The following is a 17,446-nucleotide window of genomic DNA, read 5'->3' on the forward strand; positions in this document are numbered from 1 at the left end:
CCACTGAAACAACAGTATTGGGGTTTGCAAGATAATGAGATTAATGACACAAGAACAGGAGCTTGAGGCCAACAAAGGAAAAATATTGCTTCATGGCCTCTGGGTTACACCATCACAGTGGCTCGTGTGAAAGGGCAGGAGCTGCCAGAGGAAAGCAGGCCACAGGGCTGCAGATGGGAGGCCTTACAGACCAGCGAGCATGTTGCCGAAGCCAGGAGTTTTCTAGTGCCTTGTCCCTTCCTGCACTGGCCTAGGTACACGTGGAATAATGAGCTGATGCTAAGAAGCTTGTAACTCAAGGGCTAAGAGCACACTGAAGAAGCCATCCTCTTTTTTTGTGTCTCCCCCACTTTACAGGAGCTCTAGCTCAGCTGAAGTGCTCCCAGTGATAAAGGGAAGAAGCCTGGATTTCAGTGTGCTCAAGTGTTACTGGAGATATTTGTGCCAGCTTAACCAGAGCTGAGGATGAAAGCTCCATCAAAACAAAGAGAAAGCATCTCTCCTGTCCTGCTAGGTGCCTAGTTCGGCTTTATGATATTAAATGTGCCCTGCAAGAGAAATAAGAGCAGCTTTATTCTGTTTCTCAGGAGCTTATTAAGAATCACAGAATCACAGAATGTCAGAGATAAGAAGGGACTTCAAAAGATCATGTAGTCCAATCCCCCCACTGGAGCAGGAACACCCAGATGAGGTTACACAGGAATGTGTACAAGTGGGTTTTGAATGTCTCCAGAGAAGGAGACTCCTCAATCTCCCTGGGCAGCCTGTTCCAGTGTCTGTTACGCTCACTGAGAAGAAGTTTCTTCTCAAATTTAAGTGGAACCTCTTGTGTTCCAGTTTGAACCCATTACCCCTTGTCTGAGTTCAGAATTGTGTTGTCACTGAGAAGAGCCTGGCTCCATCCTCGTGACGCTCACCCTCTATATATTTGTAAACATTAATAAGGTCACCCCTCAGTCTCCTCTTCTCCAAGCTAAAGAGCCCCAGCTCCCTCAGCTTTTCCTCCTACGGGAGATGCTCCACTCCCTTCATCATCTTTGTTGCCCTGCGCTGGACTCTCTCCAGCAGTTCACTGTCCCTCTTGAACTGAAGAGCTTGAAGTGAAGTAGCATGCTGGAAACCCCTTAACACCCTCATCACTTTTTTCTGCTGTGTCCAGAGGAGCATGAGACCTACACTCCCAGAGCACAGCCAGAACTTCAGGCACAGACTGTGACTTTCCTCGGCCCTTAGCCAGATGGAGATGTTCTAATCAGGAATAAAAAGGGACAATTTTTATTTGCTCAACTTTGGAAAACATTTTAATAGCTACTGTAATGAATTCCTACTCATTAGCTGCATTATCAATTCTTCATTATTTTCATTAAGGAAAACAAAGACAGGATAGGCTCATGTGGATGAAAGAAATCTGTAATGTTCTCTCTGTCCCTCTCCCCATGCCCCCCACCTGCAGCTCATATATTCTAACTCTGAGATTCTTCTTAATCCATATATACTTGAATTAGGAAAACATATGGTTTTTATTACCATAAAACTTTAGGCTTTTTTTTCCCCTACTGATTTTTCATAGATTTATGGATCCATAATCATTCACGTCACAGCCTGAGGGAGATGAGGCTGGAACAGGATAATAGCCCTTAAATCCCCTTCTCTAAGCACTCAGATCTTCCCTGTCAGCAAGATTAAAACGGTCAACAGCAGTCTTCATGTGTCTATATCCCACACAGAGCTTTCACAACAACTGGAGTGGTGGCTGGCAGGGAGAAAAATGCAGAACCTCTGCTGTGCGTGATACTACTGAGATAAAGAGAGAAGAAAACAGGATTGTCAGCCTTTGTAGTGTTGGAAAGGACTGTGCCAGTTCCTTGATCAGGTGAATGCAAAGAAGGGACAAGAGTAAGGAAAAATAGTATGTTGCAGTTTAACATGCAGAGACAGTTTCCTTTCCTAAAACATAAAGGCAGAGAAAGACAAGGACCAAATGTCCTCTCGCAGACCGACAAGGGGAAGGATACGGAAGGCATGCATGTAGACAAGCAGAGTGTCTTTTCTGCTGCTGCTCCATTGAACTCCCAGCCCCTACTTCTCCTGGGACCTGAAGGGAATTACAACTATTATGTGGATGATGAAGATGAGGAAGACGAAGAGAAAGAACAAGGAAAATGGCCAAGCGGAGACGCTTTTAAGGGAGAAAACAAGCCCTCATCATCCATTCCTTGCTCCCCTGCCCTTTCTCCTGGAAGCCCAGCCAAAGCTTACACTTCATCCGTGTTGAACATCAATGTCGGCGGCCAAAGCTATCGCCTCACCTACCAGGCAGTGGCCATCTATCCCAAGACCCGCCTGGGCCGCCTGGCTACCTCCACTGACCGTCGCTGCCAGCTGGGCCTGTGTGATGACTATGCTGCCCAGGTAGATGAGTATTTCTTTGATCGGGACCCAGCCGTCTTCCAGCTCGTGTACAACTTCTATGCCTCAGGGGTGCTGCGTGTGCGGGATGAGCTGTGCCCCCGTAGCTTCCTGGAGGAGCTGAGCTACTGGGGCGTGCGGCTCAAATACACACCTCGTTGTTGCCGCATCTGCTTTGAGGAGCGCCGTGATGAGCTGACCGAGCAGCTGAAGGTCCAGCGTGAGCTGCGCTCCCAGGCAGAAGCTCAGGAGAACGAGCAGCTCTTCCACCACATGCGCTACTATGGTCCCCAGCGCTGGCGCCTCTGGAACCTCATGGAGAAGCCTTTCTCCTCTGTCACTGCCAAAGTGATGGCAGTGGCCTCCAGCTTCTTTGTGCTCATCTCTGTGGTGGCCCTGGCACTCAATACAGTGGAGGAGATGCAGCAGGTAGACCGGAAGAGTGGGGAGAGCCGTCCTGTCTTGGAGCACATTGAGACCCTGTGCATAGCATTCTTCACACTGGAGTACCTGCTGCGCCTGGTTTCTACCCCAGACCTGCGCCGCTTTGCCAGCAGCGCCCTTAATGCAGTAGACCTCATTGCCATCCTGCCACTCTACCTACAGCTGCTGCTTGAATGCTTTGCTGATGATGACCAGCCCCGAGGTCGGGGCTCTCAGCATGAGCACGATATCGAGAAGGTGGGACGGGTGGGCAAGGTGGGACAAGTTCTTCGCATCATGCGCCTCATGCGCATCTTCCGCATCCTCAAGCTGGCCCGCCACTCCACAGGGCTGCGTGCCTTTGGCTTTACTTTGCGCCAGTGCTACCAGCAGGTGGGCTGCCTTTTGCTCTTCATTGCCATGGGCATCTTCGCCTTCTCTGCCATGGTCTACACCGTGGAGCACGATGTCTCCAGTACCAACTTCACCAGCATCCCTCATGCTTGGTGGTGGGCTGCCGTAAGTAAACACATCTCACCTTTCTGGGTAGCCAGAGATCTCTCTCCCTCTTCCCCTCCCCTTCCTTGCTACAATCACTGACAGTCTTGAAAACAGCAGGCTCAGATCAGTGAACATCTGCTCCGAATTCTGAGCTTACAGGACATATGCACTCACTCACGCACACACACATAAGCACTCATTCACCTCTGTTGTAAGCTGAAATGAAGCCTTAATCAGGCAGACAGTGTTGAAATTCCTGTCTGACCAAATGTAGACACTACTAGCACTTTTAAAGAAGAAGTGAGCAAAGAGACAGGAACAATGATAATGATAATGATAATGATAATGATAATAATAATAATAATAATAATAATAGCTTGCATTGGCCTAGGTGGCTGGAGGTGGACACAGGAGTTTCATTCTCATCCTTTTTGTAGATCTGCTCTGACCCATCGTACAACTGCAAGATGATAAATCATATTTTATTAACTACAGTCTGGTCATGGAAACTTGCAAAGCTGAAGCTGTTGCAGAGCTCTGGCTGTTAAAAATGCACTGGAACCAACAGTTGTCTTAGACAAGAGATTGTGTTCTGTTCCTTATGAGGCACATCTAAGGTGCATATCTGCACACACACAAAACATTGGTGGTTATTTATATGGTTCCAGGTTTGCAGAGGAACAAACACAAAAAGAAACAGAATGGCTCAAGGGGCTGATAATGGGATAAACTGCCTTCTACATCTAGGTCACTGGTTTGAATCCCGTATCAGTCAATACTGAGAGCTGGTTAATGTCACCTTGAATCTTTTTTTGCAACCTCTGCCAGAAAGAGTGTGATTTTAGTCCCATCCCAAGCACTTGGAGTGAGGATAACTGGCTGAATTTCAGCTGACAAGCTTCAGAAATGAAGACAGAATGACCTCGTTTCTAGAGACTGTCACTGGGTTAGTGCTCTAAGGTATTTAGACACATCTCGTTGAGAGGTCTGAACTATCACTGACCTGTATTATGCTGTGTTATGTGGAGGGGTGTTAATTGAGGCAGCATTTTCTGGGCTGTTTGGTTTACATCTTTCAGGGGCATGAAGATTTAGACAGGAACACAGAGCTGTGAGATTTTTAAGTCCTCCACCTTGCTTAAGTGCCTTCTGGCTCTAGCACTGTCCTGGTAATACTGTTACAGCATCCTAAACTCAAAATGCCCCTCTAAAGGGCTCAGGAAGCAGTTCAGCTCCAGGCTTGGATTGCATTTAATACCCAAGGACAGACATACATTCATTTACAGAAGGCCAACCAATACTTCTCAAACTGTTGTGAGATCAAAATGATAGTTACATCCTTCAAGCTGAGCCACAACAGCAAACAAAACACTTCTGGGTTTATCAAGACTAGCAGACAAAGGAGAAGATGATGCAGGCTCTAAGTATAGTAAATGTTTAACAGATAATCTTAATGCCCAAGTATGGCAGTTTCAAAATCATCATTTTTACAGCAATCTTTTGGCAAGGAGGGGGGTGGTTTTATGACAGACACTGGGGAGAGGGGAAAGTTGATCCCAGCCTGTGCTGCTGCCTATGGTATCTCAGAGCTGGAAAACAACAACTCTCTTATGCTGCAGAAGATGTATGGATATATAGCAGCCTGGATCAAAACATGGGGCAGGTAGACAGTGCAGGTGCTGAGAGAAGGCAAAGGGCCCGTATCTTGACTGTCCATAACTCTATGGCTTCTTCTAGTCTGTCATCACATACATGTGATTTTGCAGCAGCTGATGCTGGCCTCTATAATCCATGTTTATGGCAGGGCCCCGGGAGCACTTCTGACCCCTGGGCCAGGCTATGGGGCTGGCTATGTCCCAGTCACTTCACTGGGGAAGGAAGCCCATGTAAATGGACAGAAAAGGAGTAAGATGATCATTTAGATACTTCTAATAAACCTATAGGACTATGACTGTAGCATGAACTTTGCAATTCCAAGGCATAAAACTCTTTTAAAGCCTATTCATTCTTTGAGAGTGAAAATTAAGATTTTATTAATTTCATTAAAATCTAACAGTGTTCACTGCCTCACACACACAGGAGGACAAGTATCCGTCCCAAACTGTCACAGGTGATGTAGAAGACTATGCTAGTGGAACAGAACCTTATCACAGGATAATGGTTTTGTCCTGGCTGGTAGAGATAAACATCTTGCCTTCATCTCAGTATTTATTTTTGGAGATATTTATCCTGTATTATCATTCAAATCCAGTGACTTAATTTCCATTAAACCAAGTGACTAATCCTTTTTATTCCACAGGAAGCACCAGGTGCATCCTACAAATGTGCTTACCCAGTGCTGTCTCATATACCCTAATGCTTTCTTCATTTGAAATAACATTTTATATAGCATGTTAGTGGATGGCAGGCTGCACACTGTGACCTTCCTAAGACTTATCTCAGTGCTAAAGCCACAGGGATATTACAGTGAAAGTCCTACTGCCTGTGGTTTATTTCTGTATCTGTTTCACAGATACATAGGGTGTGTCGAGACACTGTTAAAAAAAAAATAAAAAATGAATTGGCTGAAAAAGATCCTTTGCACAGACTACAGGGTGCCAGATGGCAGAAACATGCAAGTTTTACCTGCCAGAGAAAAATACATTGTATTTACTAAATGTAAAAGTTTTAAACAATCAAGAATTTTGCAGTGGAAGTAAATAAATAAAGTTGTTGTATGCTGACTATTTGGCAGTACATCATTCATATATATCATCCACATAAGCAAACATCCATGAATTTTTGAAACTAAATTTTACAAAGAAGCTATTGCAGTATTTGGTATAGTACCAGGTACATATAAAACACAGTTCCTTCATACATCCACAGGCTAAAAACATAAAATGGTCATGGCTGAGAAGAAAAAAGTCTATGAAACTATGTAGACAATATGATGGTAATATATACAGATTCATATAAAGCGGATATACTTAAAAAAACAACAAACAAAAAAAAGAAACAAATGAAAACCAAAACCAAACAAAAAAAAAACCCTCCCAAAGTCTTCTTCAAATGAGAATTCAGTAAAAATTTACCACCTGGGTACCTGTCAGCTAAAAAAAAGGGGAATATTCCCTACTGAAGGCATGCATACATCTTACTTTTGTAACCTCTGACATACAGCTGAATAGGAAGATCAAACAATTTAGCCCTATATATATATGTATGTTGCAAGCATACACTGTGAACAAAATCTTCCAGGCAACAGAGAAAGATCTTTGTTTTTTCCAGATCTCCTTGTAGGTATGTAACTATTAAAAGGGATTTTATCTAGAAACTTCACTGCTCTGGCTCACTTCTTCCTCTAGTGTAAACACTATAAAAATATATTTCAAATCAGCTGAAGCTTTTCATGTGTTTTTCATTGTTTCATAAAATATATATGATAAACAAAGGTAATACTGAAAATACAACCCACAGAATAAGTCACAAAATACTGAGTTTTATAAGCACACCGGATTTAAACACAGAACATCTGTTCCAAGTAACATGATGAGGGCGCAGGGCTGCGGTTATCTGGATTTGCGCGCTCGGGGAGCCAGCTCTATCCACTCTTCGCAGCCGGGCAAATGCACCTTCTGCACAGGCTGGTGCAGAAATTGTTTGCAAATTCCCTCTGCAGGACAGAGCTTTTAAAAATCCTCCTGAATGTCATCAAACTGCTCTGCTGCCTTTCTTTACTGCATGAGAGGGAGGTTTTTTAATTGGGGATTTTTGCATACGATGGACAGTACAGAAAAGAAGGCAGCAGAGGATACTTCAGATTTATGATTCAAAGTGCAAAAATGCTAGCTTTAAAATTGTCCCTGATACCTGAGCATACCTGTTTGTGCGCTTCTTCTAATAAGCTGAATGTTGGTTTGCCTGTAGGTCAGCATCTCCACAGTGGGATACGGAGACATGTGTCCAGAAACTCACCTTGGCCGCTTGTTTGCTTTCCTCTGCATCGCGTTTGGAATAATCCTGAACGGCATGCCCATCTCCATTCTCTACAACAAATTCTCAGATTATTACAGCAAGCTGAAGGCCTACGAGTACACAGCTCTCAAGAAAGAAAGGGGAAAGGTGGAGTTTACACGGAGAGCCATAAAGAAATTATCCGAATGCTGTGGAGAACATGTAACACACCATTTGTCACACCACTGATACGATTTGTGGCTTGGATATTGTGAGGGAACAGAGGAGATGAATGATGAAGAGAAACAGATCAGCCAGGCTAACTGAAGATAAACTGAGAAGGCCAAAAGTAGCAAAAGTAGATGGTGAGATCTGTTTTAAAGGGGATTTTTTTGTTGTTTTTGTTTTAGTTTTTTGTTGTTTGTTTTTGTTTGTTTTTTTTTTAAAGGCTTAGGTTACAACATAGAACAACAGATTATTTTTCTTGGCTTTTTTTTGGGCTGTAAACAGCACTTAAATGCTCCTCAACTGAATGACACTCTTCAGATTAACCACCCAGCAACTCTGAATTAGACCCACATGAAAATGTAAGCCCCTGCTACTGATTAGACCCACAATAATCAAACAAAAGGAAAACAAATTGCTGCCATTAAGCGTCAGCCACCTTGCTGCTGTCAAGGCAGTCTCAAAAATTAAACAATAGAATACTCAATATATTGACTGCATTGCTGAAATTGGTTTTCCACCAGCTTTCAAAAACAGGAAAACAGCCCAGAGCATTTACCTTAATATTAGCAGAATCTATACTCCTTAAGCTTTCAGCTTCTCTTTCCACTGTCAGATAGCTATGCTTCACAGTTCTATTTTTATTTTCCAAATGCAGCCCTGAAAATTATTCCCATTTTCATACCTAGGCAAGTAACACACTGCTTTTAGTATTTCCACCCCCCACACACCTCCATTATCATCTTTCATTATGCCAAGAACAAGGGAATAAGTCTGGAGGCTGAGTTGATAAATGTCACTGATCAATTTTGAAAACATTTCCAAACCAAAACCTTTGTTAGATATAGGATTAAGTGATAAACTAAATTTCTTTTGCAGCATTTAATGTATCTACTTATTGAATAGTTAGAATAATAACAGGCATATCACAGGATATAAATGTTAGAGCAGCATTTAAAAAAATCAAATGAAACGTGTAACGGATAATATCTCATAAAGACTTTTTATACAAAGGATCTTATCAGCATTTATCTGTAACCAATTTTAAATATAATTTAAAGTTAGGATACTTTTCCGGTACACACAGTCACTGAGGACGCAATTCTGACACTGCAGCTCACACCATGAGTACCTTAATTCCTTGGATTACTGAGCCTTCCTGCACAGCTGGATGCAATTTCTCACACATCAGAAATTCACCCCAAAAACCTATGTAACAAATAACAACAACAATTAAAGGGAATCAGAGTTTCAGGATCAGTTTCACGGCATATCAGGAACAGTCATACCAGTTTAGAAATACCGACCTGAATAACATATCTGAAAGAAAGGTTCTTTTATTGATACGCAGATACAAATAGAATTTTTTAAGGGGTAACAAAAAGAACCAACGGTAACCATCACTGATATGACCCATGGCTGATAGTCAGCAGCACTCTTGCTGTAAAAACGCCTGATGGCAGGGACGCATATTAAAATTATTGAACTCTCATGTTGGCTGTGCTGCCCTGCAGAATGCAAATGGCTGCATTCAAATCTCAGAGCCACACTGGAGACAATAGTGTGAAGCTTACTCTTTGGACAGCTGAGGGTGATAAAGTTCATTAATTTTGCCATGTCCATGCAAATTGTGTCAAGCATAGGGACATTTGTCCTTTCAATGGTGAGAAGGTAATTAGTAACCAAGTTGCTCTTCTCATTCTCTACCTCCAGACAAATGTATCATAAGCCCATCTGTCATTTTGTTCTTTAGGAATGACAGTCAGCACATTGTGTGCTGATCAGCTCTGTTAAAAGCTAAACCATGTCTTTAAGGCACAGCTGAGCCATGGGAGTTGAATGTGATAGATGTTTGCTGTTCAGGACTGCACACAAAGCAGCAGGCGCAATCCCGGCACTCACTGAGAAGAATAGCTGCTTTACTTTGGCTCTAGGGATGGTTTGAATTTGCATGGCCCTTCTGCACAGCAACAACAGGATGAGGAGCTTTCTGAAGCCACAGGAAGCTCCTCTGTTAGGCCCCCACCGCAGTTCGGTGAGGTGGCAGGTTACAAGCATGCAAAAGCACAACTGTGTGTTATTTTCAACATGCAGCTTGGGTTAGATTCATTTAAAGGACTTAAACGTTGGTGATTACTCAACTTTCCAAGTTATAGGGTGCCCTAAACTAATTTCCTTGTCTGGAGGAAACAGTACTTGTGTGTACCACACAGATAGGATGCAGACGCTCAGGCTTGCACGGCAAGATCAGCAGCTTCTTGCCACCTGGAGAAATCCAGAGCCTGAGCATTTTCTCTGCTGAGGCTGGATTTCCTCATAGCCTCCGACTTGACACAAACCACCGGCCTCATTTTCCACCCCATGTCCCTGACATGCAGGACCCACTGAAGTATATGTTCTTCCAGACATATAAGACTTTCCACCCAAAACATGAGCAGGAGGAAAAGGACTGTTTCTATTAACCAGGAGTCAGAATTGAATGCTCTCAGCAAGTGCTTTCTTATCTCTCCAATGAGACTTTAATGCACAAGTCCCATAGCTCTGCTCTAACCATTCAAATACAGCTTGGAGTGGGTCTCTCCCACGCCTCTAACTGAAGCTGTTCCACTTTGCACCAAGTAACAGTAACAACCCACCAGTGACAGAGAAAGATTATACAGCTTGGTGTTAGCAGCACTCAGCTGGGGGAAAACCTGAGGGTCATAGTCCCCGCTTCAATAAAGAGCTCTGAATATACCCTGACCAAGCAGCAAAATCTTCCCGAACACTCACTCTGCCCTGGCCCAAGCAATCTTGGATGAAGGATTTAGACCAGGAAGACTCCAGAGTCAGTCCCTGGCACCGTGCTGCCACAGAAAGGTAAGACTCTTACTTAGAGAACCCTGCAGGGTAATGGCCGTGGGCCAAAACACTTCCCAATATGGATGAGACCAATTTCTGTCCCCTCAGGAGAAGAACACATTGTAACCAGTACCACCAGGTCCCATCTGGGTACTCTGAACACCAAGGCCATCATACCTCAGGCAGCTCAGCTCAGCAGCTGCCCCACTCTCCTCTTTCTCAGTGCACTTTGCCCCCTCGTCCCTCTGCTGTCCAGTCCAACCATCTTGCTGATGGCAGCTTTGGTACCTTTTTGATTCTTCTGTGCTCTGACTCAACACACAAATGTGACAGTTTTGGGGATCCTTGGTTGTTTCTTGACCTAGCTCTTGACAAGTGCTAGAGCTGACACAGGATCCATGGTAGAAGTGTGCAGTCTGGAAGACAGACCTCTGGCAACTGCCTCATGAAAAATAAGCAGAAGGCTACAAAAAGCTGCTGTTTTTCTGCTTTGTACTCCCTGGCTCACCTGCTCTGCTGCATTCAGCAGTTAAATAGGTCCTTAGTGGAGTAAGGCATTTTTCAGCAAACTGAAAGTTGGGGTTTTTTTTGTTTGGTTGTTGGTGGTGGTTGTGGTTGTTTATTTGTTTCAATCAAAGACTCAGCATTTTACTTCCTGGATTACCTTATGAAGCTTTCTGCCTTGTGGCTTAACTAATCTTAGTTTAGGGGTGACAAGCTTAAGTCTGTGCATTTCATTAGGAAAGAGTATGCACAAAGTCAAGATACCACTATACCAGCCAGACATTCTGAATGCCCAAAGGTCTGACAGTACCAGACTTCTCTGTGGATGGATACTAGCAAGGTCCTCCCACAAGGTCGTCTCCTCCCATGAGAGCCTGTGTGAGGCTGGAGGACCTCTAGCCAGCTAAGAAGAAGGAAGCTCATATGATGATATCCAAAACTAATGCAGAAGAGCCTTGGTTATCTTGGTTACTTGATTGCCACAGGGCTTTGACAATCAAAAGATTTCAAAATAACCACATCAAGGGAAAATGTGCTTGAACACGACAAAGATGGGCAATACTAGTAAAGCTAAAGTAGATATTGCTTGTTTTATGAGGTATTAATTTGGCATAGCTAAGTTATTGGGGAAACGGGGTGGAGGATTCTCAAGCCACTGAGAAATTAGAAACTTCTCTGAATGTGATCGTGCTGAAGTCTTCTTTTTTAACTAATTGCTGATATTAATGAGCCCCAGAGGGAGAAATAAAGTATATTCTCTAATTATGTTTCACTACAGACTTAGCAAATATGTTGTCTTTGGTAGACAAAAACCAGTCAGTTTATGTGGATGGCCTGGCTTCATTATAGGACAACTACGTGTTGTTTCTTCTATTCATTTCAGGCCTAGGAACTATAGAGAAAATAAAAAAAAAAAAAAGAGAAAAAAAATAAGAGTGGGGTAGAAATTTAAAGAGCCTGTCCCTACATGAGGCAGTGGAAAGAATTCCAATTAGAATATATGCTTACACAAATCCTGTCTTAGAAGAACATCGCTTTTTCAATGCAATTTAGCAGCTGTTTGCTTTCCTCATTCAGAAAGATAGCACTTAAAGGGGTCGCTACAGTACAGCCACAAATTAACAGGCATCTGGTGCTATTCCCAGGCTTCTAAGGTAAAGCGCAAAATTCAGTCTTTAAATATGCATAATTTTGGGGATAATAAACTAGGTATACTTCAGTGTTTTAGGAGAAAAATAATTACTATCTGCAAGCCTAGGAAGGAAAAATGGTTTCATTGCTTAAAAAATAGCTTCAACTGTTTAGCATGTTCTGTTTTTATGTTATGTAAAAATATTTGATTCATGCTTATCCACTATTTATGAAACCTTTATTAACTTCTTTATTCACTAGTAGAGAAATACATGGCATTTGACTGTAATCCAGCTCCTTATCTTGTGTTGAAAAAGGGAAAGGTCGGAGGTACTAGCTTTTTATGTACTTAGGTAATTTAATGGAAATATGCTGAGAAAAATTAAAGCATTCTGCAGGTAGCTTCTGAGGTAGAGATTATCAAGCTTTTTAAATAAAACTTGTCAGAGTCTAATTCTACCCTACAAAATGACTCCGCACTGTCATTCTAACTTCTGAAGCAGATTTGCTCCATTTATAAGCAAAAGCATTTCCTCCTTGCTAGTAACAAGGTGAAAAAGTGCCACACTTAACAGTCAGTCTTTCACTTCCAGTAATCACTGTACTTCAGGCCACCACATACCCATGCAGCACTATTCCCTCCACTGGTTCTGGCACAGGAGATGCCTGAGAAGCACTTGGGCTGCCAGCTGGCAAAGAGAGGCAGAACCTGCTCTGGCTGCCGAGCTGACATAGCTCTACATGGCCAAAAACAGGTAGCACTGTCACTGAAAACTTCCGTTTTCAGAGGAACTTCTCAATATCCATATAAGAAGAGCCTTGCTCAATAGGACACTTATTTTTATATTACCAGAAACTACATATGGAGGCAAAGCCTTGGGCTGCAGATGAATGCCATAGTCCACCCGTAACATCAAGGCTGGGCTCTGAGGTGATCAAGTCTTTGTGGTCAAGCCCTGGCATAAGATGGATCGATACTGACATCAAAGGGACTCCACATTCCTCAAGTCTCCTCCAGCCAATGCTTGAGGATCAGGCTGGTCTGACTTCCAAATACTTTAACATCCAAATATTTCAACATCCAAATGTTTCATTTGGATAAGCAAACAGAAAAAAAAAAAGTTCCAGAAATTCAGGAAAATTCAGGCAATCACACACAGGTTGCGACAGCACGTCCTGCTGTAATGGGGGACCACAACACCTCGTGAGGAAAAAATGGGTCTCCTTGGGGACAGTCCCTTTCATGCAAAATTGTTCAGTGCTGCCGCCCAGAGGTTACAGGCTGCCAGGTTGTTATTTTCCTTAAAAAAAGAATAAATCTAGTGGCTGCTACCTGCTGTTGGCTGGCTCTACTCTGCTGCATCTTCCTCAGGTACAGTCTACCGAAAGCCTGGAGTCCTGTCAGCAAGAGTGTTCAGAATAACGTAAAACTTAATCTGTATTGCAAAGTCTATATTATCATCACTGTGAACTAAATGAATCTTCAATCTAATGCTGCATTAATCACACTGGAGATTCATTTCCCCATTCTTCCTGTTCTAGGTGGATCTGGATGACACCAGGATATGTTTAATACTCAGTTTGCATATTTCTAGAACAGTTTAAAAAAATCATCACTTAACACCAGAAAATGAGTCAGGGAACACCAAAGTTCAAGATAAAGTTACTTTAACAATAGATTGAATGGATTGTTTTAGACAAATAGGGAGGATTGTCCAGGTTTTTATTGATGGGATTTAACAGAAGCAGTCAAAACACAGGTCTCAACCACCTGTCATTTTACCTTGTGGTACAGCAGGTTTAAAACAATACTGATTTCCTGGATGTGTTTTTCCATGCAATGCAATGTATGTTCCTCTAAATCTGCACGCACCGAAGAGAGAACAGGGCTGTTTTATACACAGATTTGAAATGCAAGTTTGATCATACAGCTCAATAAACCTAAAAGATGAATTTGATCCCCTGCAAAGAGAATGTCTGCTCCTGGCCAGCATCAGACTTCATGCAACACTGCTGCTTAGCTTGTGCTGTGGTGTTCAAGCAGGTTCCCCTTTGTTCAGTGCATTTTACCAGCTCACTAACAGAAACTAATTCAACAAGATTCTATGCAGAACACCACACACAAATCTCTAACAGGTTTGTGAACTGAACCAGTTTAGTGGATAGCCTTGTTTCAATCAAAGACTCATCATTTTACTTCCTGGATTACCTTATGAAGCTTTCTGCCTTGTGGTTTAACTAATCTTAGTTTAGGGGTGACAAGCTTAAGTCTGTGCATTTCAATAGGAAAGAGTATGCACAAAGTCAAGATACCACTATACCAGCCAGACATTCTATGAGCCGCCCTAATGAGAGGGCTGCAGCATCTTCTGTTCAAAGGCAGAAGGAAAAACACCACTGACTCTCATTGCAGCAGGCAAGCTGCTGGATTCAAAATTGCATTTATTAGGTCAGCTGAGGGGCTGGAGAAGAGAGAAGGACACAGAAGGCGCTAAGCAGACTGTTCCTGTTTCACGTCTTTCCACAGGCCTCCACTACACTTACACAGCTGTAATACTGCTAATTCACTTGCATTGTCCCGCTGCAATACGCTGTGGCATTGCTTTTCAAAGGCATCTTTCCTTCTGCAACAAGTCCTTTTTCCCCAATCCCTTCTCCTTCAGAAATCTGCAAACACCTGCTTGTTTACAGGTTCAGTTTGTTGGTACAGCACAGGAGACCTCTTTTTGACCTGCCTGCCTTCTCCCTGTGTTTCTCTCTGCACACTGTCCCCTCTGCTTTTAATACAAATTCTACCACAAAATTCACCTTCTGATCAAGTCAGATCAATTCTCTGTGATAAAGTTCACTGTTACAGATGCAGATTCACTACGTTAGCGCATTATCCTAAGGCATTTTGAGTAACTATCTGAAAACAAATTTTCATGTACAGTTTCAGTTCATCATGCAGAATTCTGAGTAAAACAGTGGTTAGTCCAGTTCAAGAACAACACTTTCCTTTTGCAAAAATAAAATGGTTTTGGCTTCAGTCGTACCCGTCTCTATTATTATATTTATGTTATTTTTTTTAAAGCTGAAAATAAGCTCGGTTTACTGAAACTTACATTGCTTATCTCATTTCGTTTTCACAAACAAAAAGATCATTTTGTGGGAAGAGAGTTAAAAACAACATGGCACAAGTTACTTGTTAGAAAGCAAAGCCTACATATTGCAGCAATTACATTCTGAGGGGCATCACGCTGCCTAAGAGCAGACAACATATGCAGACATTTTACATTTTAGTGCACCACACCAAGATTAAAGGACAAAGTGCAACTGACAGCAGACACTCGAAGTGCACCCAAAGAAGAAGAAAACAGGTGATTTGAGATGCACTGTTACAGTGCTTGTTCCATTTGCTCTGTCAGTAACTGCGTGCCTCCAGGGCTGGTTCCAATGTGCACTTTGAACACCCAAGCAGTAATTGAAAGAGGCAAATGTTCAGACAGTGTGAAGCTGAATCATCATCTGTGAGAGCAAATGTCCTCCAAATTAGCCATGGTGCTGTCTAAAATAGGACATTTTAAAAGAGAAATCACTGGTGCTTCATGGAGGCTGGTGAGCAGCACCAACCCCAGTAGCTCATTCATGAATAGGCCTTGGCTAATAAAATATCCTGAAATTTGACATGTAAAATTGCAAGTTCAACAATTTCTAATTCTTTTGAAGATAAATCATTCAGACACTTCTCAAAAATGTCTTTGAATTGGTACTGCCTGTTCTTTTCACTGTATACTATGAAAAGACTTGGAATTTGATTTGTGCAATGGACATTGAAATGAATCTGTTTTAAAGATACAAGAAACGGAAAAAACAAACAACAAAAATCCTTCTACTTTTAGTATCTGTTTAGTACCATGTATATTTTTTTTTAGACATAGCGCAGGAAGAGTGAGAACGCTTAGATAGGAAAGCTAAAGTGCCAAGTGGTGAGCATATGAGAGTATGGCCTTGTGTTCACTCTGACAAATCTACAACGCCCTGTGTGCATTTTCTGTTTTTGAAGAAAAGGTAAGTTGGTGGAGTCAGAGGAAAAATATAACACTGCTTGTTCTTTGTAACTCCTGCTGTTAGAAACAAAGGGCAAAGCTGGTCCTTTCATACCTTAAACCAAGAAGTATTAAGTTGCAATAGTAACTACCTGTATTTCCAAGCGAATAGGAAATACACTATTACACACTAATATACACTATTACCAAAGTAATGGGTCCTCTAAGAACCAAAAATAATAATCACCACCATTTCTGCCCTAAAATTCACAATGGTTAAATATTCACTGTTCACCCTCCAACTTCTGCTGCATACAGTGAGAGATGTTGGCTCTGGATGGCCAGAGGGACAGTCACTTCACCTCTGAATGGTGTCTTTAAAACCTTCAGTACCTTTAGTACCTCCCATAACCTCCTTCTCCTCTCCTTCCATAAGGTTATTTCAGAATTCGGTTTCAACTGACACTGAAGACACACCTTAACAGTAAAATTTATGCTTTATCCCTGATAGGAAAATCGTAGCATCATCAGCATAACCTTAACTGATGTCTATTTAATCAAGAGTGGCATCTCTCAAATTGTGATAAGGAAAATCAGTAGTCAGTCACTCTAAATTACTACATGTAATTTAAAATAAATCACATACACAGTCTCAAAAATGCAAATACACTGCCTGGTAGACATTCAGCTGAAGTAATGGGAATTAAAGCACACATCAAAGCCTCAAATCAGATTCACCTAAGCAGACACTCTCACATAAGTATTAATAAACTGAATAGCAAAAAGCTATCTTTAGCTATGACTTACTTTCATTGCCCCCTTGAATTTTCTTGATTGGAAATAAGTGCCAGATTCTAACTAGTAGTTTATTCCCTTCAATAACCTGAAAATGGAGAAGGGTTTTATCAGATAACCTTTTTTTTTCCACTGCTTTACTCTGCCCTTAATTGTTCAGTCACAAATATATCACGTATTTCATTCAGGTTGGGTTTTTTGGAAGTAACTGAGAGTTCTTTAGAAACAGTTAACTACAGTTTAAATTCATTAACTTTTGCTAATTAAAATGATCTGTTTTATTACCACAACAGAAAATCCTGTTACAGAAACTAATGAGCTGCAACCTTCAGTAACTGAGAAGATGTGTTTACAAGCACGAACACTTAATGCCAGTGCCAATCACATCTAATTGGGATTAACCTTAAAGTATTCAGTACTACTCATAAGCTTAGGTGGAATTAGAGGGAAGCACAGTCAGCAAAGTATCAGTAAATCAACAGATACGAACATTAGAAACATTTCTCCTAACTGTGATGTTCATGTATTGCTTGAATTAACCTAAGTAAACTATGAATTACAATTGTGTTTACGATTTTTTTTTTAAATTGCCTATTCAGGTATCTTGGTTTTTTTTTTAAATACGAGAAGATGTTCCTCCTAGACACTGAGAA

At 41.9% G+C, this 17,446-nt stretch overlaps 1 protein-coding gene across 1 annotated transcript; it reads left to right on the forward strand.

Annotated features, from left to right (window-relative positions):
• Positions 1 to 1,907: 1,907 nt before the first annotated feature.
• KCNV2 (potassium voltage-gated channel modifier subfamily V member 2) lies at positions 1,908 to 8,038 on the forward strand. Its single transcript, XM_082074668.1, has 2 exons — positions 1,908 to 3,351; positions 7,243 to 8,038. The coding sequence occupies exons 1-2, from the start codon at positions 1,912 to 1,914 to the stop codon at positions 7,516 to 7,518; spliced, it is 1,716 nt and encodes a 571-aa protein (XP_081930794.1). The 5' UTR covers positions 1,908 to 1,911; the 3' UTR covers positions 7,519 to 8,038.
• The last annotated feature ends 9,408 nt before the right edge of the window (positions 8,039 to 17,446 follow it).

The sequence above is a fragment of the Streptopelia decaocto genome (assembly GCF_964273445.1).
Source record: "Streptopelia decaocto genome assembly, chromosome: Z".
Classification (NCBI taxonomy): Eukaryota; Metazoa; Chordata; class Aves; order Columbiformes; family Columbidae; genus Streptopelia; species Streptopelia decaocto.